At 39.2% G+C, this 25,765-nt stretch overlaps 1 protein-coding gene across 2 annotated transcripts in view; it reads right to left on the bottom strand.

Annotated features, from left to right (window-relative positions):
- Positions 1-25,765, bottom strand: part of Fsip1 (fibrous sheath interacting protein 1) — a 202,743-nt gene that overhangs the window by 118,486 nt on the left and 58,492 nt on the right. For both annotated transcript variants that reach the window (XM_004861529.3, XM_087207519.1), the window contains one exon: positions 21,000-21,137. In XM_004861529.3, the coding sequence (XP_004861586.1) occupies positions 21,000-21,137 (138 nt within the window). The remainder of the gene's footprint in view (positions 1-20,999; positions 21,138-25,765) is intronic.

The raw sequence follows: 25,765 nt of genomic DNA, 5'->3' as shown, positions 1-25,765 counted from the left end.
AATTTGACTAATAACAGCTAACATTTTGAGGAACAAAGAGCTAAAAGTTAAGAGAAGCAGTAAGAAAGGCAGAAAAACAGTTGGAAAAAAATCCATCTTACTCTGGGGAAAAAAGATGTATTCTTGCAAATGCAAGCTGTGTGATTATAATATAGCTCTTTCTCCTGCCTGAGGGCTCGGGGACTGACGTGTTGTTTTCTAGAAAAGCTACATAACAAATACTCTCTGACTGGTTTGAAAATATTGGTGTTGCCAACTAGATGTATAGTGCAGAGCTTTAGAAAAGCTACAGAAAGATGAGGGGAAAATAAGTATAAAGTGCCAGGATTCAATAATAAGGGATCAAGGAAGGTCCAACTCCAGGAATTTTCTTTTTCATTATATTTTCATTTCTATGAGTTCTATTTGGTTCCATTTCAAATCTCCCTTTGCCATATTTTCAAAAGCTCCTTTTATTTCTTTAAAGTTATTAAACAGACTTATGTTACATACTGAAATAGATCATTCCAAACTCTGCAGTCTATGTGGAATTGATTCTACAGTGTGTTTTTGCTATTAACTGTTGCTCATGATGGCTTATTTCCTTATATGTTGGTAGGTGATGGAGAACATGTTTTTTATTGTGAATTCATGGCCCTCAAATTTTATTTGTGGAAATTCATTAATACCTAGATTTAAATTACATTCTTTCAGAGATTACTTCTCTTACCCTCTACCAGGAGCCCAGAGTTCTTCCAATGTAAGACCATTTTCAACTCAGCATTCAACTTGAGTTTTGCAGGTCCTACAAGTAATGTGAACTCAAACCCAAAACCTACCTCCATGGATGTCTGTAGTTAGTTCTCATGAGACTCTTTTCCATTCTACCCACAACCAAAGTAGAAATGGATACATCCCCAGCATTCCCGCTGCAGAGCAAGCTTTTCCCACTTCTTCCACGAGGCTTAAACATCTGGCATGCCAACTCAATGAGGAAGCTTCTGATTTGACCTCCTTCCCAGCTTGGGGCTCTGTTTCTGGACCCCCTACACATGCCCTGTTAAAACCCATGCTTCAAGTCTTGGGGGTGGAGAGGATGAACAGATAATGTGAGGAAAAGTGCTGTTTCCACCAGTTACACACCCCTCCTAATTCATATTGTCTTATCATTTCTGTCCTCCAAGGAATTCCCTTGCTTTTCTGCCAGGATTTAAAATCTACTCCTTTTGGAGGAAATCAAATACCCATGTTTGCAATATATAATGTAGAAACGTATTACACAGAAAAACCTAAATACTCCATCAAAGAGCTGTTAGAACGCCATCAAAAACCTGGCAAATGAACCCAATTAAGTATTCAAAAATAAACATACAAAAAATAGTAGCATTTTATACAGCAATAATGAACTTACTGAAAAAGAAATCAAGAAAGCAATCCCATTCACAATACCTATAAAATTTTTAATATTCAAGAATAAACTTAGCTAAGGAAAACTCTGTAATGAAAGTTATAGAACACTGATGAAAAGAATTATAGCTCGCTCTCTCTCTCTCTCTCTCTCTCTCACACACACACACACACACACACACACACACACAAAATGGAGCCAGGTATGGTGGCACACACTTACAATCCCAGTGCTCCAGAAGGCTGAGGCAAGAAAATTTTAAGTTTGATCCCAGCCTGGGCAACTTCATGAAACTGTCTCAAAATAAAAAATAAAAAAAGTGCTGAGGAGATATAGCTCAATGCTCCCTGTGTTCCATCCCCAACATCCAGTACTGAAAAAAAAGGGTAGGGGGGGAAGATATCTCATGTTCATGGATCAGAAGATTTAATATTGTTTAAAAGTCCATACTACTGCGCGGGGATTTAGCTCAGTGGTTCCACCGCCCGCCTTGCAAGTTCGATCCCCAGTACAAAAAAAAAAAAATCCATACTACTCAAAGTGATCCATAGAAACAATCCAATCCCCAGCAAAACAAGAGAAAAATTTCTATTTTCACAGAAATAGAAAAGAGCAACCCGAAAATTCATGTTACCCTAGAAGACTCAGAATAGTCATAGAAATCCTAGGGGGGAAAAAAAAAAAAGAAGTCCTGGGGGGAAAAAAGAAACAAGCCTGAAGGCATCACAATAGTTGACACCAAAACGTATATAATCAAAACAACACGTTACCGGCATGGACACAGACACACACATCAATAGGACAGAAGAGAAGACCCAGAAAATAATGCACATACAGGCAGCCAACTAACTTGTTTATACGGAGCTGCCAAAGGAATATTTTGGAGAAAGGACAGTCTTCAACAAATAGTGCGCGTAAAACTGGTATACGTATGCAGAATGGACTAGTTCTGAATCATACACAAAAATTAATTCAAAATGGGCCAAACTCTTATGAAATTACTGTAAGTACACATAAGACAAACACTTCAAGCCATTAATGTAGGCAATTTTTCTTTTCTGGAAAGAAGTCAAAAGGCACAGGCAATAAAAGTAAAAATATACAAATGAGATGACATCACACTAAGAAGCTTCTGGCACAGGGAAGGAAAGCATCAATGGAGATAGGAGACAACCTACAGCATGGGAGAAAACACTGCAAAGTACTCATGCAATAGGAAATTAATAACGAGGATATATAAGAAACTCAAAAATTGAACACCACAAACTCAAATAATCTAATTTTAAAATGGCCTAAAAGATTTCAACAGACATTTCTCAAAAGAAGACACACAAATGGCCAATAATATATGGGAAAAAATGATCAATATCACTCATCATCAGGGAAATGCAAATAAAAACCACAAGATATGATCTCACCCCAGTAAAAATGGCTGTAATCAGAGAACCAAAACAACAAACACTGGTAGGAATACAGGGAAAGAAGAACTCTTAGAACAGCAATTAAGAAAAACAGTATGGAGAGTCCTTCAAAACTAAAAAGAGAACTACCATATGATCCAGTAATTCCACTACTGGGTATAAAAATCATCCTATTAAAGAGATACCTGCATTCCCAGGTTTATCATAGCATTGTTTGCAATACCCATGATATGGAAACACCGCAGATGTCCATCAATGGATGAACAGACAAAAACAATGTAATTGGTACACACACACACACACACACACACACACACACACACGGAATTTTATTTAGCTGTTAAAAAATCATGAAATCCTGTCATTTGTAGCAGCTTAGTTAGAACTGAAAATCATTATGCTAAGTCGGACACAGAAAGTCAAATACCACATTTTTCACTTATTTGTGGAAACTAAAAAGTTGATCTTAAAGAACAGAGTGGAGCTGACAGAGGGGAGGGGACAGTCTCGGGGGCTGGAAGCTGGGGCTTAAAAGGGCAGCGGGCGGCCAGCGCTTCCTCCTCGCCGCAGCCCCACTAGCCTAGGCCGCCGCAGGCACCGCCGCCCGAGTGAGGCGCTGCTGCTGCTGCTGCCTCGCGCGGAGACCGCGCGCCACGAGACCTCCGCCTGCAGCCACTTCAGCCCCGCGGCGGCTGAGCGCGGGGACGACCCCAACTTCCAAGACGGTGGAGGGCTTCTTTGAGCAGCGCCAACATCCTGGAGGCCAAGCGGGTGGAGGACCTGCGCACCCGCGAGAGCGAGGAGCAGAAGCGCAACCGCGTGCGCGGCATCGTGCGCTTCCTCAAGCCCGGCACCCACGTGCTGGGGTCTCCTTCCGCTGGGCGACAGCTCCTGGGAGGTCATCCAGGGCTACCACGCCCACCACAGCCAGCACTGCACTCCCTGTGGAGGGAGGCGTCCGGTACAGCACCGCTGTGAGGGTGGACGAAGTGAAGCCGCTGGCCTCGCTGATGACGTACAAGTGTGCAGTGGTTGATGTGCCATTTGGCAGAGCTGAAGCAGGTGTTAAGATCAACCCCAAGAACTGTTCAGACAATGAACTGGAAAAGAGAGCAAGAAGGTTCACCACGGAGCTAGCAAAGAAGGGTATTTTCAGTCCTGGCACTGCCGTGCCTGCCCTGGACATGAGCACAGGCGAGCGGGATTGTTCTCCAGGCAAATCACACGCACATCCCACAAGTATAACCTGCCTTGGACCTGAGAACGGCTGCCTATGTCAACGCCATTGAGAAACTCTTCAAAGTGTGCAGTGAAGCCGCATGACCTTCACATAGATGCTGGCGGCCAGCTGCCTCACTACCCCTCCACCTGTACCTTCTGCAGACCTCTCAGTTTACTCATAACTGCGGCGATCTTTCCCATGACTCAATAGGTAATGGACACATTCCCAACCAGACAAGCCGAATCAGCTCCTTTGGAGGAAGGAAGATACGGCTAGGGAGCATACACCAGCTGTGGGAGGGAGCCACACAGGCATTTTACCCGGAACTACAAAGCCAGCCCGCCCCCGTCTGTGTCACCTTACTCCAGGGCTCCCAGCCCAGCCAGTGCTGACCAGGATGGCAGCAGGAGCAGTCGCTCAGGGCTGCAGGGCTGCTCCAGGCAAGTCCAAATGAGCTGTAGCTTTGACACACGTAAGATGTAGCGTATGGCATTTTCAGAAGGTGGCATGGTCCTCAAGTGAGTTACTGGTATTTTATACCAACAAAATAACTCAGTTTTACAAGTTCCAAAGAAAAATAAAAGCTGTTCCTCTTGCACATTTTATTCCTTTAGAATAAAATAAGTACATGCTGCTGTCATAAAATTGCCTTTAATCACTTAACAAGCCTAACCTTGACTCAAGCAGAGAACAATGTTTACTATACAAAAACAATGTTTTACTATAAACATAGTAAATGAAGAAAGCTAGTATTTTTCTAAGAAAGCAGTATCATTTATAGCTTATCAATCATGTATTGTCCAGCAGGAACTACAAAGCCGGATGGAGAGCTGTCTTCACACCTGCAGCCAAGGAGGCTGTTTTTGTTAACTGTCAGACTTTGCTAACTACAATTATGACACATAGCCGAAGAATACAGTAACCTCCTTAACACAGTAATTACTCGTTCCCTCCCTCTGAAGACCTATTGTGTCGACTAATTAAACCATAATTCAAGAAAAGGGTCCCAGAAAAGACCACTTGGGCTCCGTATTTGGAGTCTGGCTAACTCTGAACACTGTGGGGCCCCAGCCTGGCCTCGATTTCTGCATTCTGCACCTGCCCCCTTCACAGCAGGCTGATGTGCCCAGAGGACTGCTTTTGGGGCGGAATTACTTGGCCAGGACCCTTTGAACTGTATGTAGTGTCCCAATGGAGTACTACATATTATTTATGAAAAGATGAGCACCTTTGTTTTTTTTAACAATGTCCTTTCAGAAATATCTAACCACTTTGTAACTGCATGACAACCTGGTGATAAGAACAATTATTAAAAGTCTACCTTTTCCAGAAAAAAAAAGAAAAGAAAAGCAGGGTGGAATAGTACTCACAAGAGACTAGGCAAGGGAAGGGGAACAAAGAGGAAGTTAGACAAGGGGTACCCAACACAGTTAGATAAGAGGAATTGTGAATTCCTGTCACACATGGGGTAATTATAATCTATGACACTTTTCAAAATAACTACAAGAGTACAAAAGTTCCCAACACACAATAACGTTTGAGGAGACAGAAGTGCTTATTACTGATTTCAATGTTACATGTACTGAATTACCATATTCTATCTCCCATGAACTTTTAAATACAGCATGTATTGACTTGCTCCCCTAAGCAGAGTTTCTCCAAATATTTAGTCTGCTATCTAGCTAAAACTAGAACTCACGCATACAGAGATTAGCACAGGAGCTTCCTGGAAGGCCATGTTTTCTCCTATTTCTAAGTATCAAACTTCACATAACTCAAAATCCCAGGCAGTACTTTCAGGTTGTTTCAGCTTTTCCAGCTTCCTTCTGCAGCCATGAAAACCCCTCCTGGCTCTCTGTCCCTCCCGATGGGCCCTGGTCTGGTGCCCTGACTCACGTTAGTCCCACTCCCAGCTAGGTCCTGCTAGGCTGTACATTTCTATCACACTTCTGCTCCACAGAAATATACATCTTGCTTTACTATTATGCTATGTCTCTTTATATTTTCTATATATTAAACCCAATGTAAACATAAATTTAAGTCAACAAGTGATCTGGATGAGAAATCGATTAAATAATTTTTCAAAATAGAATTTTCATATGATAAATACACAGCCTGTGAAGTACAAGCATTTTTCATACACTGTGGCCTCAACTTCTGTTGTTTAAGGTGCAACAGCAAAACTACCACAAATTTTTTTCCTTCTTCATGATTTCAGGGATAGATTTGTTTTTACTGCAGATCTTAGCAACCTCAGCATATGATTTTTTTTCTTTCCGTATTGAGAATTTTCATCTCTTCATATTTTTTTTAAAAGCCTTTTTTTTGAGACAAGGTTTCACTATGTAGCCAGGCTACATGGCTCAAGCTCAGGGTGGTCCTCATACCTCAGCCTTCCAGAAAAAGAAAAGGAAGCACTTTATGGCCTCTCTTTTGGCAACATCCAAACTGCCAACAGCATCACTATCTTACTTTCCCACTCCTGAAACACAACACCCAACACCCACATATTTAAGGGAGAGAGGTTTACTTTGACTCACAGTGTTTTGAGGAGTTAGTCCAAAGCTGGCTAGCTCCAAGGCACAAAGGACAGTGGAAGGGCTCAGGGGAGAAAGCTGCTCACATCATGACACCCAGGAAGCAGAGAGAGAGGGAGGAGCCAGGGACAAGAAATATCCTTCCAAATGTTACCTCCTGTGGCTGTCCACTTCTGAACAAACCCCACCTCTCAACATGAGAATTTTGGTGGACATTCTAAATCTGAACCGTAACAACTACTCTTGTACTCTAAGGCCATTATTAAGTAATAAAGGGTTGCCTGTGCATAAGCACTGTGATTTTGCAACAGATGAGCTGATAATCAAGATGCCCACTACCCAAAATGACTAAGGGGTGGGTGGTGTATAGTGTGGATACTCTAGATAAAAGGACAACAGACCTCCCAAGTAGGGTAGATCAAGATGGCCCAAGATTTCATCATGCTACACAGAACAATATCTAATTTAAAACATATGCATGATTTATTTTCAGAATTTTTCCATTTAATAGTTTTGGATCACAGTTGACGAAGAATAATTGAAAGTAAAACCACAGATCAGGAAACTACTGTAGCTCTAGGATCTAAAGGTTTTTAGAAATTGGCTATAGCTGACAAAAAAAATAAATAAACCTGGTGAAAGAATTAAAGACTACATGCAAATACAAGTAACACCTCCCTTGGGAAAGAATTGTTCAAGAGTTGTTATACTATTTTAATATTTAGATCTTTAATCCATTTTGATTTTAGTTTCGTGCATGGTGAGAGACATAGGTCTACTTTTAATCTTTGGCAAGTTGAAACCCAATTTTTCCAGCAGCATTTATTAAAGAGGCTATCTTTCCTCTAGTGAGGGTGTTTGGCTCCTTTGTCAAAGATGAAGTAGCTGAGTGTGTCCGGAATTGTTTCTGCATCTTCTAATCTGTTCCACTGGTTCTCAGGTCTGCTTGTTTGCCAGTACCATGCTGTTTTTTTTATCACAGTAGCTTTGTAGTATAGTTTCAAGTTGGGAGTTGTAATACCCACTGTCATGTCTCTGTTGCCTAGAATTGCTTTTGGTAGTCTAGGTCCCTTCTTGTTCCAAATGAATTTTTGGATTATTTTCTCAAGGTCTGTGAAGTATGCTGTTAGAATTTCAATTGGGATTGCATTGAAGCTATGTACCAGTTTTGGAAGTATGGCCATTTTCACTATGTTGATTCTTCCTACTCAGGAGCAAGGGATGTCTTTCCATTTTCTAATATCACATTCAATCTCTCCTTTCAGAGTGCTATAGTTTTCAAAGAAGAGGTCTTTGATTTTTTTTTAGGTTGATTCCTAGATATTTCAGGTTTTTTTGGATGCCATTGTGAAAGGAATTGTTTGCCCTATTTCTTTCTCACTGAGTCTGTTGTTCGTGTAGAGGAAAGCTATTGGTTTTTGTGTGTTCCTCTCTAAATGTCTTGTAGAATTTGGCATTAAAGCCATTAGAATCCCGGCTTTTCTTAGTTGGTAAGTTTTTAATTAGATTTTCAATTTCATTGATTGATATTGGGTTGTTTAGAAATTTTAGGTCTTCTTCATTCAACTATGATAATTCATATGTATCTAGGAATCTGTCCATTCTGTGTTTTCCATCTTATTGGCTTATAGGTTCTCAAAGTAGGTATTGATGATCCTTTGGATTTCTGCTGGGTCATTGTAATTTCATCCTTTTCATTCCTAATTGCATAGATTTAGGCCTTTTCTTTCCTTTTGCTGATAAGGTTGGCTAAAGGTTTGTCAATTTTGTTTATTCTTTCAAAGAACAAACTCTTGGCTTCATTGACTTTTTGTATCACTATCTTAGTCTCCATTGCATTGATTTCTGCTCTGATCTTTATAATTTCCTCTCTTGTATGAGCTTTGGGTTTGTCCTGCTTTTTTTTTTCTAGAATCTTGAGGTTCAGCATCAGGTTGTTTAAATGTGCTCATTCTGTTTTCGTAATATGCGTATTCACTGCTATGAATTTCCCTCGTAAAATTGCTTTCATTGTGTCCCATAGATTCCGATATGTTGTATTGTCATTGTCATTTAACTGTAGGAACTGTCTGATTTCTTCTTTAATTTCCTCTGTGACCCATTGGTTATTCAGAAGTGTGTTGTTCAATTTTCATGTGTTTATGAAATTTTTGCGGTTTCTTTTGCTATTGATCTCCAATTTCATCGCACTATGGTCTGATAATATACAGGGGATAACTTCAATTCCTTTGCACTTACTTAAACATGTTCTATGAGTGAGTATGTGGTCTATTTTGGAGAAGGACCCATGTGCAGCTGAAAAGAATGTGTATTCTGATTTTGTGGGGTGGAACACTCTATAAACATGTTAAGTTCATTTGTTCAAGAGTTCGATTGAGTTCTAGTATTTCATTGCTTGTTTTTTATCTAGGTGATCTATCTATTTGTGACAGTGGGGTATTGAGGTCCCCCACTACTACTGTATTAGTGCTTATATGATTTTTTCATGTCCATTAGTATTAGTTTTATATAGTTGGGTGCACTAGTGTTTGGTGCATGTATATTTATGATTGTCATCTCTTCCTGTTCGACTGTTCCCTTACAAGGATGTAGTGTCCTTCTTTGTCTCTCTTAATCAGTATTGATTTGAAATCCACTTGGTCTGCAAAGAGGATAGCTACTCCTGCTTTTTTTCAGGTTCCTGTCACATGGAGTATTGTTTTCCACCCTTTAACTTTCAGTCTGTGAGTTTCTTTGTGAATTAAGTGTGTTTCTTGTATGCAGCATATTGTTGGATTTTGCTTCTGGACCCATTCTGCCAGTCTATTTTTTTTTTGATTGGTGAATTGAGGCTGTTAACACTGATGGTTATAACTAATACATATTGAGTTATCATTGTCATGACTTTTTCTTTTTGTTGGATTCTCCCCCTTTGCTTTAATTTCTTGTCATGCCCAATGGATTCATTCTGCTGGGCTGCCTAGGTTTGTGATCCTCATTGTCTTTTCCTAGGATATTGTTTAAAATTTTTTGGCATGCTGGTTTGGTATTCATGAACTTCCTAAGGTGCTCTTTATCATGAAAGTATCTTATTTCTCCATCAATTTTGAAAGATAGTTTTGCAAGTACATCAATCTGGGTTGGAGGCTGTTTTCCTTTAGGGCTTGAAATACATCACTCCAAGATCTTCTTGCCTGGAGGGTTTGCATTGAGAAGTCTGCTGTGATTCTGATGGGCTTTCCTTTGTATGTGATTTGTTTCTTTTCTCTCACTGCTTGTAGAATTTTGTTCTTCTGTTGGATTTCTGGAATCCTAACTATTATATGCCTATGTGTAGATTCTTTTTGATCAAGGCTAGCTGGAGTCCTATATGCCTCACTTATCTGTATGCCAAGTTCTTTTCCCCTCCTTGGGAAGTTTTCTGCCATCACTTTTGTGGATGGGTTTTTTTATGTCATCTGCACTCTCTCCTGTTTCTTCATTGACTCCAGTCAGTCTTATGTTATTCTTCTTTCCATCGTCTAGCAGTTGCTGGATTGATTTCTCATGTTCCCATACAATTTTAAAGCAATTTTTATTTTCCTGGTCACTAATTGCAATCTTATCTTCTATATGTGAAATTCTATCCTCACATTGGTTCATTCTGCTGCACAAACTTTTGATGGAGTTTTTAATCTCTTGGAAATCTGTTTGTATCTATTTTATGGATTCCATTTGTTTCCTATGTTGGGATTCCATCATGTTCCTCAGATCCTCTATTTTTTCATCTGTGTCCTCTCTAGATTTATTAATCATGTCTTGCACCATGAGCACAATCTTTGCTGTTATCTGAGTAATTATTTCTGATTTCATTTTTCCCAAATCTTCTTTTGTTGCCAGTTCGGAGAGTCCAGGTGGTTGAGTATCAGATTGTTCCATCTCATTTCCCTTTGGGGTTGCTGTAGATGATCTGGAACTCTGTTTTTGAGGCTTGCTTATGTGTTTTCTCTTTTCCACAGGGGGAGGGGGTGCTTCTGGCACCCACACAGCTCACCTTCCCTAGGGAGCTTCCTTCCAGGTGCTGGGTCAGGCTCACCTTCTCTGCCCTAGGAGCCTGGCATGGCAGCAAGGGAGCTTCCTTTCAGGTGCTGGGACCGGCTGAGCTTCTCCGCCCTAGGAGCCTGGGATGGAGGCAGGGAGCTTCCTTACGGGTGCTGGGACCAGCTCACCTTCTCTGCCCTAGGAGCCTGGGATGGCAGCGGGGGAGCTTCCTTCTGGGTTCTGGGACCGGCTGAGCTTCTCTGCCCTAGTAGCCTGGGATGGAGGCGGGGACCTTCCTTCTGGGTTCTGGGACTGCCTGAGCTTCTCTGCCCGTGGTCTGGTGATCTGGTGTCCTCTGCGTCTTTGTAATGTGGAACCAGGTGGCTGTACAGAGGAGTGGGGGGGGGGGGTCCAGTGGATTGTTGCCGGGGCATGGGCTGATTCGGCCCCTTACAATTTTAAAGAAATTTTTCTTTTCCTGGTCACTAATTGCAATCTTATCTTTTATATCTGAGATTCTGTCCTCACATTGGTTCATTCTGCTGTGTAAACTTTCAATGGAGTTTTTAATCTCCTGGAAATCTGCTTGCATCTGTTTTATGGATTCCATTTGTTTCCTATGTTAGGATTCTATCATTTTCCTCAGCTCCTCTATTTTTTTTATCTGTGTCTTCTCTAGATTCATTAATCATGTCTAGCACTACGGACACAATCTCTGCTGATATCTGAGAAATTATTTCTGATGTCATTTCTTCCAAAACCTGTTTTGTTGCCAGTTCAAGGAATCCAGGTGGTTGGGTATCAGATTGTTCCATCTCATTTTCTTTTGGGGTTGCTTTAGGTGATCTAGAAGTCTGATTTTGAGCTTTGTTTACGTGTCTTCTCATTTCAATGAGGGGGTGCTGCTGACACCTGTGCCACTCACCTCCTTGGCACTGGGGGCAGTGGTACCATAGCCTGGAAGGCTCACCTCTTCCTCAGTACTAGGGGCAGCTCTCCTCGGCTCCTCTCTTGTCTCTGTCTCTGCTTCCTGTCTGCCATGCCATGAGTAGCTCTCCTCCATCATGCCTCTGTGCCATGCTGCCCTACCTACAAGCCAGCTGACTATGGACTGAAATCTCTATAAACTGTGAGCCAAAATAAACCCTCCTTGCTTTAAATTTCAGGTATTGGGTATTTTGTCCCCACAATGAAGAAAATGACTGAGACATCTTCTTTCTAAAGCACTCTGACTAATAATGCTTTCAATTTATCCTTGTATATTTTAAAATAGTACATAACCAATATGTATTAAAAAAGCAACTGGCTCCTTTATTCATTCTGGAATAATTCATGAATACCAGCCACGACTTCTATGTTGTTTTTCAGCCACTGAATAATATTCAGTTGCAAGTTTTATCAAGATTTCTCCGTCAAATGATGTAGAAATATACAAACAAGTGCTTCTGTAAATTTTATGTTCTACCTGTTTCAAAAATGTGATTATGAAGACAAATACAGTGTATTTAACTGTCAGTGTAAAAATCTCCTTCTCAAAATTTTACAACCAGATATTTTTAACATTATTGCACATACCCACCATCATCTACAGAAGGACTAAGGTTGTATACTATAAAAGTATCAATTTTATCTGCCAGTGTTATTTTATGCACTTCCTAAAAGCTGTTACAAATGAAAAAAAAAAGAACGAATTTCTATAGGTCTGAACAATGACACCAGGAAGAGAATAACTACTTTTCCAAGTCAGGCCCTCATTACTAATGTATGAATACCAAAGCATCCCTAGTTGGTCTTTCTGTTTAACCACAAACAGGTCAAATTTGTATGGTGGTTTACTTCTAAAAAGATGTATATCTGGGGCCAGGATTTAGCTCAGTGGTACCACTGCCTGCCTCTCAAGGTCCTGAATTCAATCCCTGGTACCAAAAAAAAAGATATATATGCGACTGGTAAGAGCTTAAAGACTTTAAAATGAGGCTCATCTTTGTAAACAGCCACATATCTTAGCTCAAAATTGCCTGAACCATGCAGATGTGATTTACAGAGGTTGAATTTATTGAGAACTTCACAGATTTGGGTGTCAGTCTCCTGCTAACTATTTGGGAGTTTCTGAAAAATCATTTAACAATTCAATACTTTGTTTCTAATCCACAGAACCAGCTCATCTCACCTCAAAGGCCCCTTCAACTCTTACATTCTACAATTCTGATTCCACAGCATGTTCAACAATTGAAGGTGGGTCCTCCAACCACTCTCTGAGCAGAAGGAATCTCCTAGCCTTCTGACCTGGGACCATATATTCTTACACCATGTTAAATGACAAAAGCATGTCAAAATAAGAATAGAACACAGGGATTTACCCTCCTTTGTGAATCACATTCTTATTGGCAATGCTCAGCAACAGGGCATAGGGTGCAAAACATTCTGATGCAGCAATAATGCAATTCACCAAACAAGGCCAAGCTAGGTGGTTTCCAGGCAACCAGAAAGGGAAAGAATGTGGGAAGAAATAGTTGAGACTTTAAATCATGAAAATCATGAGCGAACTTCAAACTGAGAATCAAAAGGAAACACAATCAAGTCCTAAGAAGTGTGGGTAAGGCATTTGGAATGATTTGAACCATAGAAAGCTTTTCCTAACAATACTAACAAAACAGCTTTGAGAGTACTTTACCATTAAGAGGTTCAATGAGATAAAAGTCAGATTGTTGATTCTTTGAAAATGCAAAAACTCAAATTGAAATCTTCTGGTTTGTGAAAGGTAGAATTATTATATAACTTCGTCAAAGGTATTTTTACCTCACTCAATAAGTTATACTTTATTTATTTTTAAAAAGAACACTTATTATCACAGTAGAATGCTCAATATCTCAAAAAATTAGACAAAACATGAATTGTTACTGTTTATTCAAGAAAGCCATCATTACATTAATGGGTCAATACATCTCTAAATAAAACAATGAAATAAAAACTGGTCTCTATTATGACTCCTCATTCTTTAGGAAAATCAGCAACCTAATAAAACATGGAAAAACTCTAGTAATGCTAAACTAGTAACACTATATATATATATATACTATGTATGTATCTACAGGATATATACAGTATGTCTGTATGTATAGTTGATAAAATCTATCTTAAATATTCTTTTATGTATTGTATCAAGAATTCCAGCAGGGCACAGTGGTACACACCTGTAATCCCAGCACTCAGGTAGGCTGAGGCAAGAGGGTCACAGGTTCAAGCCCTGCCTGGGAAACTCAGTGACTTAGCAAGACCTTGTTTCAAAATTTTTTTTAAAAAGACTGAGAATGTAGCTCAGTGTGAAGGCCCTGGTCTTAATCCACAGTACTAAAAAAAAAAAAATTCAAAGTCTCACACTGACAAAGTCCTGTACTTGTCATTTTTATCACCCTACCATAGTATTATATGCATTAATATGTGTAAAGCACTCTGGTATTCATTTATTTGAGAACATTTAAGTTGTTGCCTGTTTAATTTGGTTTGGTTTTTCTTTAGTATTTTCTTTGGAAAAATTGCTAAAGGTAGAATTAGATACAAATAAGGGCTGGGGGTACAGTTCAGAGGTAGAGTGCTTTCCTACCATGCACAAAACCCTGGGTTTAATCATTAGCACCACAACAAAATAAAATAAATATACATAATAATATAGTCATTGGTTTATTTATTAACCAATTGCTTTCCAGGGAAAAATATAATCTGTTTGCCCTTCTGCCGGAACCATCATCTTCCAGTAATTTGCCAAAATGACAAACACAAAGGGAAAGATGAAGGGAACCCAGCATATGTTCTCTAGGCCTTTTAGAAAACATGTTCCTTTGGCAACATACATGCAGATCTACAAAAAGGGTGAAATTGTAGACATCAAAGGAATGGGTACTGTTCAAAAAGGAATGCCACATAAATGTTACCATGGCAAAACTGGAAGAGTCTACAAGGTTACCCAGCATGCTGTTGGCATTGTTGTAAACAAGCAAGTTAAGCGCCAGATACTTGCCAAGAGGATTAATGTGCATATTGAGGATATTAAACACTCAAAGAGTCGAGACAGCTTCCTAAAATTTGTCAAGGAAAATGATCAGAAAAAGAAGGAAGTCAAAGAGAAAGGTACTTGGGTTCAACTGAAGCATCGAGCTGCCTGGCCCAGAGAAGAACACTCTGTGAGAACCAATGGGAAGGAGCCTGAGTTGTTGGAACCATTTCCCTAGCTGGGGATGTAGCTCTGCCATTCAGCACCTAATTGGCAGCTAAGTGTTCTAGGCCCTACTTAAAAATAAAAAAATCATCCTGTGTTTTAAGGATGGTTTTCTTAATTGAACAGGTATGTGGTGCCTTTACCTCAGAGAAAAAAATATCTGGAGCAGACTCTCATTGTACCTAGTTAATTGTGTCAGGTCTCTACTCTTCAGTGTTTTTCTTGCTAAAAGATGTGAGGTATTGTGCATGTGTATACCCAAATGGCCAAATATTTATGAAATATTTACACTGGCTTAAAGATCCTCTAAATCACCATAGGCAAAAAATAAATGGAGGGCAGCTATGCTCACCACTGTACCACCAACACACAGGTATCAAAATAAGTGGAAGTCAGTATATGGCAGTTCAGTCAAATAAATTGTATATATATATATATGTATATACATATATATATATACAACCAGTTTGAAAAGCTATCAGTAATGTTCAAACACTGCTATTCCTACCATACCACTCCTACTCCCCATGTAATTGTGACACACTGTTGTTATATTTTCTGGTCTGCCAAGTGTGCACAGTGTCTAAAAGTAGTGTGATGAAGCACTCTATGTTTTTAAATGTACAAAGATTACCTATTGAGAAACAAGAGGTAGTGATCTTTTGCATACATCAATGCTTCCTGTGTTTTTAAATATTAGTTTGTTCTATTTACAAATGCAATACATGAGTATATAACAGGAAGTCTGAGAAACAGAAAAACATAAATGATAGAAAAATCACTCATATCTCAACACACTTTTCCTTTCCAATAGTGTGTATCACAAAAAATGAACTTCCTTCCCTCGCCTCTCCATCTATCTACTAACAGTGATCACTGTTGAGTACTTCGTATCTATTGTTCCAGGACTTTTCTATGACTTTTTCATATAAAAATAGAATCAGAGTAATCACTGTCTTTAGGCAACAGGCTCTTTTTCCTTAATACTGTATCACAGACATCTTCTCAGGATACGTAAAACCTATCTCGGTCTTTTGATAGCTGTATGGTATTCTGTCCTGTGTATGTACAATAAGTTATGAAGTTGGGTCAACTGATCAAAGGGGGCCCAGTGATATCTAGGGTACACATACTACATCTGTTTTTTCCAGCTATGCTCTCATAAGTACCCCCAGTTCTCTTACCCCTTGATCTTCCTTGCAGTCCCCCAACCTCTCCTCCCCCTTGGCCTCAGCTCAGAACCTCTGGAGCTCCATGCTCTGGAGGGGTTGTGAGAGAGATCAGAGAAGTCTTCAAGCCTTGCTAGCTGGCTTCATTTCACAGCTGGGGCTTCCATTCACACTCACATTCAACCTTCTTCTTCACATTCAACCCTGCATCCTCAGGGGCCTAGGCCAAGCCTTGCTTGTTCTTCTCCAGTCCCCACTCTACCATCTCACCCTGATCACACCATTTGATCTCTAACCCCAAAGTACCTATCATTCAAGCTTAACCTCTCTTCATCTCTAAACTTGCCTTTCTTGGCCCACCCTTCCTTTCTTTCATCCCAGTCATGAAAAGGACAAAGGGCATCTTGGCTCTTCTCCAGGGATCATTCCTCCATCCTCTATTTTTACCCTTTACACTACATCTTCCCATCCCTATCCTGAAATATTTTATATTTATATATAAATATATATGGAGGTTATATTTATATATATAAACATACACAAATTTAATCTCCATATATATGTAAATTTAATCTTCATAATAGTACTATAAGGTAGATAGTAATCATAATTACCTCCTTTCTATAGACAAGGGAACGGAAGCGCAGAAATATCGGGTGACCAGACCAATGTCACATAGCTGATAAATACAGAGTTGAGATTCAAACTCAAGTAGTCTGGCTCTTAACAGCGATGTCCCATGAATAGAACCTCATATCAAAGGACTATAACTCAGAGGAGTACTATTAAAGTAGAGTAGATTTAGGAGATTGGATGCCAGAGAAACATGTAGAGCACCCTAAACAATTGAAAGCATCTCTGTGAGCTGCATGGAAAAATCAGGGGTTATAGATAGCAGAGACCATTTGCCACTTGGATGGCAAGGATGGAGAGACTGTCCCCTTGGGTTGTCTTCTGTCTGCTTTACAGGGTGTGCCTACTGAATTTCACATGAAGTTTGTGAGGTTCAACCTTATTTCACTGTGTCTACCTCTTCCACCTCCTAAAAGCTAGGTCCATTGATACCAACAATATTACCACTACTTACAGAATGAACCGAATTCCACTTCCTTGACTAATCTGGAGCCACACAAATGTGCACTGGCAACCACAGCCACCCAAATGAAACACAGAACTAAGTCATTTTTCCTGTCTTTATTGACAAATCAATTTTGGAATCCAGGTGTCTCCAGCTGTGGCCTCCAGGGCTCTGACACTACCCTTAGCTCATTCTTTCAAGTCCCTAAGAGTGTATATGGGTTTGACCCTCAAATCACTAATTCAATGGCCACATATTTAACTTGTTTTACCCAAACCAGGGATCCTGAAAGGTGCTCCATTGCAGGACCAAGAACAGGATAAAACTGTAAAATCAGTGATTTCTAGAATCTATCATTCAAAACCATACTCTCTCCTTGGTGAGCAGTAGACTAATTTTTTTATTATATAAAAGACAATCTTCATTCTCCTTTATAAAAAGTGTTAGTAAACCAAAAATAATTTTAATAGAAGATTTAAGCCAGTTAATTAGCACCAAATATTTAGGAAATATACACACTGAGCCTTAGATATTATTATTGATAATATCACTTCTCACCAAAAATAAGTATGCCAAGAATCATAAGGAAAAGAACAGAAGTCCTCCAGCATTACTCTCCTAATTTCAAAGTAATGAAACCAAAGGTCTAAAAGACTAAATGATTTACTCAAGGTAACACAGCAGGGTACTAATAAGACTGAAACAAGGACTCAGGTCTTAGATCCCTAATCCAAAAAGTACCTAGGTGTCTATGAGGAACAGTGAGTTTTATAGAATTTGAAACAGGACATGTGGTACACTATATCAATCCATAGGGCTATTATGGAATGGTAAGCAATAAAAACACAGAAAATAGCCTCTGAAAGTTTTGACTATAAAACACAAATTATGAATTAAAATTGATATAGAAGGGTCTGAACATTTTGCTAGTGAATATTACTGGTTACAATGAATTTATCACATTTTAATTTAACCACTTACCAGTCCATTTATTTAAACACAGGATGACCCAACATTGCATATTTTTTCATTAATTTTTATAAGATAATATAATAAGAAATATAAAAATGACAATTTTATCAAATTTATTCAATGCAAGAATCCACTGGTTGAATTGACATCTGCCTGAGTGATACTCAGGATAATCAGCACATAAACAAATGCGCTGCCTGAGTGCACTTGGAGTAAACTGTTAAGTGGTTAAAAACATTAATCATGAAAAGAAAGCAAATATGTATCAGAAAGGCATTACAGCATAGTTATCCAAAGCTAACAATTTCAGTCCTATCTCCTCCACTTATGAGCTACATTACCTTGAGGATGTTATGCCAACTCTCTTTGCCTCCATTTTTTTACCTATAAAGTTAAAGCAGTAGTATTTACTTCATTGTGAAGATCAGATAACCCAGTATTTGTAAAGTACTTGAAACAGTTTCTGGCTCAGAATTGTTATTAAACAATTTCTCTTCTCTATTAACTTATTATTCTTTCCCACATAGATAACAACCAATTAATGATATTTGACTCCTTTAAGTGTAGCCAAACTTTGTACAATATTGGAATATTATGAAAATTTTTTAAAGGACCCAGGTTTTGAGTGCAAAATTAAATAATGGTAGAGACATGACAGAAAAGAACAAATACATGTTCAAGGTAGATGATAAAGGGTCAGTTATCTTAGTCCATTCGGAATTCTGTAACAACACCATGAACTGGTGTTGCTTATAAACAACAGAAATTTGTTTCTCACATTTCTAGAGCTGGGAAGTTCAAAACAAGATGGCTGTAGATTCAGTATCTGATGAGGGCCTATTAATATGTTTCATAGGGCGGCACCTTCTCACTATGTTCTTACATGGTAAAAAGGGAGAATAGTTTCCCTTGAGCCTGTTTTATAAGAACACTAATCCCATTCACAAGGACTCCACCTTCACAACCTAATCATCTCCCTAAAGCCCCACTTCCTACTACCATGACCTCAGAGGTTAGCATTACAGGAATGGGGGCAGGGGACACAGCACCTAGGGCACACAGAAATCAGAAAGCTGGGAGAATGAACTATGGAGAACGACAGGCTGTGCCTGGCTTGGATTGGCAGGTGTATAGTGAAAGGAAGTGCCAGTGTTTCCAAAACCAATCAAACCACACCTCATCTGTCGGCTCAAGTTTATAGCATCCCATCACAATCACCACAACTACTGACAACGAGCCCTTTTATACGTCCTAAAAGTCCCTACTTCCACTTCACCCTATGAACAAACTCAAAGGGGAAAAAACCCACGGAAAATAGAAATCAAGGTCTCCCTCAAATATAATTCCCATGAAATTTCCCAGAGAACAAACAAAAACGAGCCATAAAGAGAAGTCAAATGCATTTATCCCCTTTAGATCAGCTGCCTGACACTCATCAGATGGCCCTAGACCTCTATTAGGCCCCTAATAGAGCTGGTAAGAGCAGATCAGCTGGACACAACCTCTGGAGTTTCAGTCAAGATTGTTGTGTCTACACATGTGTGTCCTATTTATTTTACTTAAGAGTATGGCCTCAATGTGCATCCATTTAGCTATACATGTCTCTAGTCTCTCATTCTTTCTGGCTGAGTAGTACCCCATTTTATTTTAAAAATAAAAAATACATCTTCTTTATCCAGTCTCCAGTTGATGGGCATTTGGGCTGTTTCCAACTTTTAGCTATTACAAACTGTGCCACTATAAACATGTGTGCACATATATTGCTGTGGTATGTGAAATAGAAAGAAAAGGTCTAAAGGGGAAGGGGAAGTGGGAGGGGTAGGGGAAAGGAAAAAATGGAAACAAAGTCTTTGTAAATAGGGAGGGGTAAAGGAGTTGAAGGAAGGGCAGGGGAATGGGGAAAAAATAAGAACCAAGATGTATCAGGTAAAGATACAAATTCCTAATGATGTATACCTAAAATGTACCAATAAACTTAACGAAAAAAAAGATTGTTGTGCACTCTTGGGGCAGGGTGATGACAAGCTGAGACCTTAATGAAATCACATACCTGATGCTTACCCCCATGGAGCAGCATAGAAAAATGGAATGAGAGGAGGAAAGAGTGCCTTGGAAGCAAAAAATTTCCACAAAGAGTAGGTTATATGTGGCTAAGCACGAGGTGACAATTCTGAGAGAGGGGCAATGAAAGTAGGGACAAAAAGGAAAAAGAGAACATTTTTAAAGATCATAGAAATCTACGGCAGGATATGGCAACAAATCAGCCATCCTGGTTAAAATATAATAAGCCTTGAAGATCACCCAAGATGGAGGAATTTAGTAGGAGATAGAAATTGGGTACTTCTGGCAAGACCAGCCCTGGAAGAAAGGATGTAGGGAGAATCACATGTTCAGCCTTCTCATTTTTGGCTTTAGATAAAAGCCAAGTGTTCAACTGGAAACATCCTATGGATAGCTTATAAATTGTAATATTACAGGGCATTTTTAAAACATTCAGAATATCAACCAGCTAACAATTTAGTTAGTTTAAGAGCTTTCTGTCATCAATAACAATGTATGTTTAAATTGTGAGCAAGAAAAATACATAGACTCAAATGAATTTAGAATGTATTAAATTAATACTTAATTAGTAACTAGCATATTACAACAAAAGTAGGAGTATTTCAGCTATAAATTCAATATGGAAGGATGGTTTTATGAAGAACTATTAAATGTGTGTCTCTGTCAGGCTCATTTCTGCCACCTCCTTGTAGGATTAAGGATCATTATTCTGATTTCAAATAGCATTTTACATGTTTATTATGTTGTATGAGTTACTTAAATTACAGACCATTTTAAGTCCTATGAGTCATGTTTTAAGCTTTTACTTAAATTCTTACTGACAAATTCACTTGTCTGATTTAACACATATGAACAGCCATAAAAAGTCAAATAAAGTGGAAAGATTTTGTTAGTACATTCATTGGGAATAATTAAACTTTAAATGAAAAAGACTCACCACATTTTCCTTGATCATTCTCAGCTTTTCATCTATCTCTCTCAGCCGATTTTTCTGATCCCGCTGCTCTTTAGTGTTTCGAAGTACCTGTTCTCCAGGAGTTACTTCCACATTTCTTTCATCATCAAGGTCAGGTTCCTAATTTTAAAAAAAATTTTTTTTCATAGGCTGGTAATGTGTTACCATCACCCACCACTCCAAAGAGACTGAGTCTTAAGGACCAGTTTTGCTTCTCAAACAGTATTCTTTCTTTTCAAAACATACATAAAACAAGTAGGGAAATAAACTCAACCTTTCCACTCATCTGGAAAGCAGGAAGATATCATGAAAAGAAGCATGGCCAGGAAGAAGGGATCTGTGTTCTGGTCCCTATTCTGATGCTTAATCAGCATGAGATCTTAAACAAATTAGTTTCTCTGGACTTCGTGTTTATTATACATAAACAATAAGAAGAAAAAACCCTGCCCATCCATGTTCTTAGAGACAGCTGTGTAATAATGGGAAGAAAACTGGTCTTGCCAATGTCAGGAGTTTTGAATCTTGACTCCACCTGGTTCCTGACTAAGATCATCTTACAGAAACGAATTAACTCTTCTGAGTTTCAGTTGTAACCTAGGTAAAATGATGATAGTAGGAAGTCTAGCCTAAAAGTTGTCAAAGCACAAAATAAACACACAACAAATCTTAGTTCCCAATAAACATGAACTGAATGTGTACTTTGAAAAAAATAAGCATTATATAATGAAAGTACATCATTGTGCTTCTCATTTCTTCTAGTTTTCAATCTCTAGTAATACTAGTTAATATTATTTCTAGGTGATAAAGATGGGTATTTCCTGACCATATGTTGATCCTATATCTAAAACTAAATGCCTTCTCTTCTCTCTAACAGATCTCCTCTTCTGTGTTACCATATAGCCACCTGGCACGAATGACATTTTTTAAGTCACTCAAGCCAGAATTCTCCTATTCCTTCCTTTTGTGCACACAGCTGGTAACCAAGAATACTCACTATTCTAGTTTGCACTACCTCTCTAACAAAGGCTCTTCATTTTTTCATTGTCCTAGTTCAGACCCCTTCATTACTTGCCAATAATTTTCAAACTCCAGCAGGCTTCAGAATCACCTACAGAGCCTGTAAAAAGATGCAAAGACCCAGCCTCTACCAGAAGATCCCGATTCAACAGGTAAGGCCTAGGGCTGACAACCTGGAGCACAAGAACTTGAGAAATGGAAAATTACTGACCTAAATCGGTTCTGGAGCCTGCTAACTGGTCTTCATGTCACCAAGGGCCCTGATCACTCCAGCCTTTGCAGAGAAGCCACAGACCAAGGTACAAGGTGTTCCTCCTCTTCAGTCACATCTCCCACCGCTTGGTTCTCAGACCCAACCCCAGCCATATTCACTGCCGTTAGTTCTCCGTGGCCCCACTCTATGCCCCCATCCTCCAACTCCTTGTGGAGAGCAGGAAACTCCTGCTTATTTGGAGTCCAGCTCAAACATGTTTTCCCCATAAAGGATTCCCTGGCAAACCCAAGAAGGACAAATTATTCTCTCAGCCATGCCACGTGTTCTTTTGCGCACTTAGCAGACTGCTACTTCCTAGACAATGCAAGACGCCCTACTCTGTATCCCAAAACACACCATACTACTGAGGCTATGCATGTGCTTGCCAATGAACTGTAATTTTGGTTCTCATCACTTGAATCATAACTAAAGTTTGAGCACACTCACAATGAGCATAATAAAATTCTAGTGAGCAAACTATTAAAAGAGCACACCAATTTTAAGAATTATATTTTGTTTTACTTCTCACTTCTGGTAGCTTTCAACCTCTAGAGGCATCCAAAGACTCAATAGTTATCAGTAATATTTTTAATAAGGAAACCTAATAATGTCAGGTGGAAACCTAATGTCAGGTGGAAAATGTGGTGTCGAGGTTCCTTTGCAACTCTGAGCATCATCCAGCATTTATGAGACTTCTATGAGATATACATGCTGTGAAGTAGGATACATGGTGATCTGAAAAATATCCATGTTGAATTTTATTTTTAAATAGAAATGATTTTTAAATAAAGAAAAAGGATATTACTTTAATAATTTATAATTACGATTTTTAAAAATTATTTGGATAGGCAAAGATAAGACAGAAAAAGATATAAATTGTACTTCATGATATTTTAAATTTTGCTTAAGCAAAAGCATAATTTAGAAAAGAGAAAAGCCACAGATTGAGAGGAAATGCTCAGAACATATAATCTGACAAAGGATTTATATCCCAAATATCTAAGGAACTCCTACAGTTCAATAAAATAAATAAATTAGATAACAATAAGACAATCAAATTCCATAAAGACTTGAATAGGTACTTCATAAAAGGATATATCTGAAAAACAAATACATGAAAAAGCCCTAAATATCATTAGTCATCAGGGAAATGTACAGCGAGAATGTGGCTACACTGGGTAATGTGAGTGGCCCCTGTGGCAAAGTTTAACAGTAAGTGCTAATCAATCAGGTGTGGATCAATCAGAATTCTAACATATTGTAGTGGGTAGCACATAATGGTACAACCACTTTGAAAAACTGGTAGTTTTGTTAAAAAGTTAAGTATTTCTCTGTCCCATGACCCAGAAATTCCACCTCTGTGAATTTACCTGAAACTAAAACACACTCATCATGCTCTCTACATGAATGTTCACACAGCCAAACACTGAAGATTCCAGGGTCTATCAACAGCAGAATGGCAAATTGTGTGAGGCCCTGACATCAGCTGGGATAATCAGAGTCTTTCTCCCTGGTGCCAGTCTTATGGTTAGGTTCAGTCAATGTTGGAAAACTATTAGGAGATTAGAGGGGAAAGAACAGAAAGTTTGAGGTATTTTCCCTTTATTTTCCTCCTTTGGCACCACAGTTAGGGCAAGAGTGTATTCCTGGGGTCCCTTGGGTTTTCTTAGAGTCAAATGACAAACAGAGGCAGGCTAACCATAGAGCTACTGGACTGAGAAGGATACAAGACAGGAAGCACAGCGGGGCACTATCAGAGATCCTTTTTCAACGGGAGTGTTTGCTTGAAGTTCATGTTGTAGCAGTATAGGTACAAAGGACAAGGAAACCATCCTGGCTTAGTCACTTTTCCATCACCAAATCACAATACTGAAACGCCCACAAATTGAAAGAGGAGAGGCTGATTTTGGGTCATGGTTTCAATCTGTGGTGGATTGGCTTCCAGGCAGAAACATAATGCCACAGCGGCATGGTAGAGGAAAAGACACTCAACCCATGGCAGAAAGGAAGCAAACACAAAAGGGAGGAGCCAGAAACAAGTCACACCCCCCAGTGACCCACCTCCAACCAGGGCCTACCTCCAAACAGCACATGCAGCTACTGAGCTCTTTAAGGGATGAATCCAGCGATGAGTACAGAGTGCCCTCATAAGTCAATCAACTCCCCTACATACTGAACTTTCAGGGGACATTTTAGATCTAATCCATAGCATGCCCTGTTCTTAAAATCTTCATGTCCCACTGGAGCCATCGCCTCTTGAATGAACCCTAGAAGCACAGAGTTGAGGGACCTGAGCGACAGACAGACTCAGACACAAGGATCACTGCACACAGGGAAGCCCAAACACAGCTTCCGCAGCAGCATCGGGTCTTTACGATTTTCCCCATTCAAAGGGTCAGTTTTAACATAAGCCAAGTTGCTTCCCTATTTAGGTGGTATTTCAAAGCTTACCAGATTTCCAGGTGTGGGAAAGACTTAGGGAATCAACTACAGTTCAAATTCTCAGGGGGAAGGGGGAAAGGGCTGGTTAACCCTTTACGCCTACTCTGTACTGCTACAACTTCTCCCTGAGAAGTTCTTCCTATGACACCTTTCCTTCCCCCAATCCCTGTTGTTCATTTCTGCAGGACCCCACACCTTTTGCTAGCTCCTTTAACTCTACAGACGGTCCCTTCAAACATATCTTCAAAAGCAGCCAAACCTTCCTACTGCTGCTGTCCAGGACTATAACTGATACACTATGGGGGGAGGAGGAAGACGGGTATATTTGTGCAGAAATACTGTAAAATGGAAGACAACCTGACAGTGATTAGCTTGATGGTAAAAATCTTGATTATTTTACCCTATTTTTCTTACACCTCTAGTTTTTTGAATTTTCTTTTCCCTTTTTATTGGTACATTTTATAAATACATAATGATAACGTACATCATACAGAATTTGTACCTGTACATGATCTATCTTGCTGCTTCTTTTTTCTCATTCCCCTCCCCTCCCTTCCACCCTTCTTTTCCTCCTTATTCACAAAAGCTTTGCTCCAATTTTTTTTCAACAGTAAATATGTTATCAATTTCATATGCTATTTTTTATTTTTAACAAAACAAAAATATTATTCTACCAAGGCTATTTTCACTCTGCTCTGACAACGTGACTCTATGTCCAAAAGAAATAGACATGAAGGTTAGATTTTTAGCTCCAGTTTGGTTGGAACAATCTGTGGGGATAGGATATTATCTTCTCTTTCTGGTCTCAGTTTCTCCTAAGAAAATTTATTCTACCACTAATGGCTTATAAGTCTGTAAATCTCTACGGTTAGGATATATAATGCCTTTCCTTAGTCGTAGGCTCTGATAGCATAACCACATTGTTCAAATATTTGAAGAACACCAAGTGATAAAAGTAGAGGCCCAGAGTAAGTAAGAAAAGGAGAAAAAGTACCCAGCTGCATATTCAAAAATCTCTGTGGTGGGGCCGGGGATT

The sequence above is a fragment of the Heterocephalus glaber genome, unplaced genomic scaffold (assembly GCF_053883595.1).
Source record: "Heterocephalus glaber isolate CG9 unplaced genomic scaffold, H.glaber_assembly_v1.0 deba00000809, whole genome shotgun sequence".
Classification (NCBI taxonomy): Eukaryota; Metazoa; Chordata; class Mammalia; order Rodentia; family Bathyergidae; genus Heterocephalus; species Heterocephalus glaber.
This window is presented reverse-complemented; position numbering and strand designations above follow the sequence as displayed.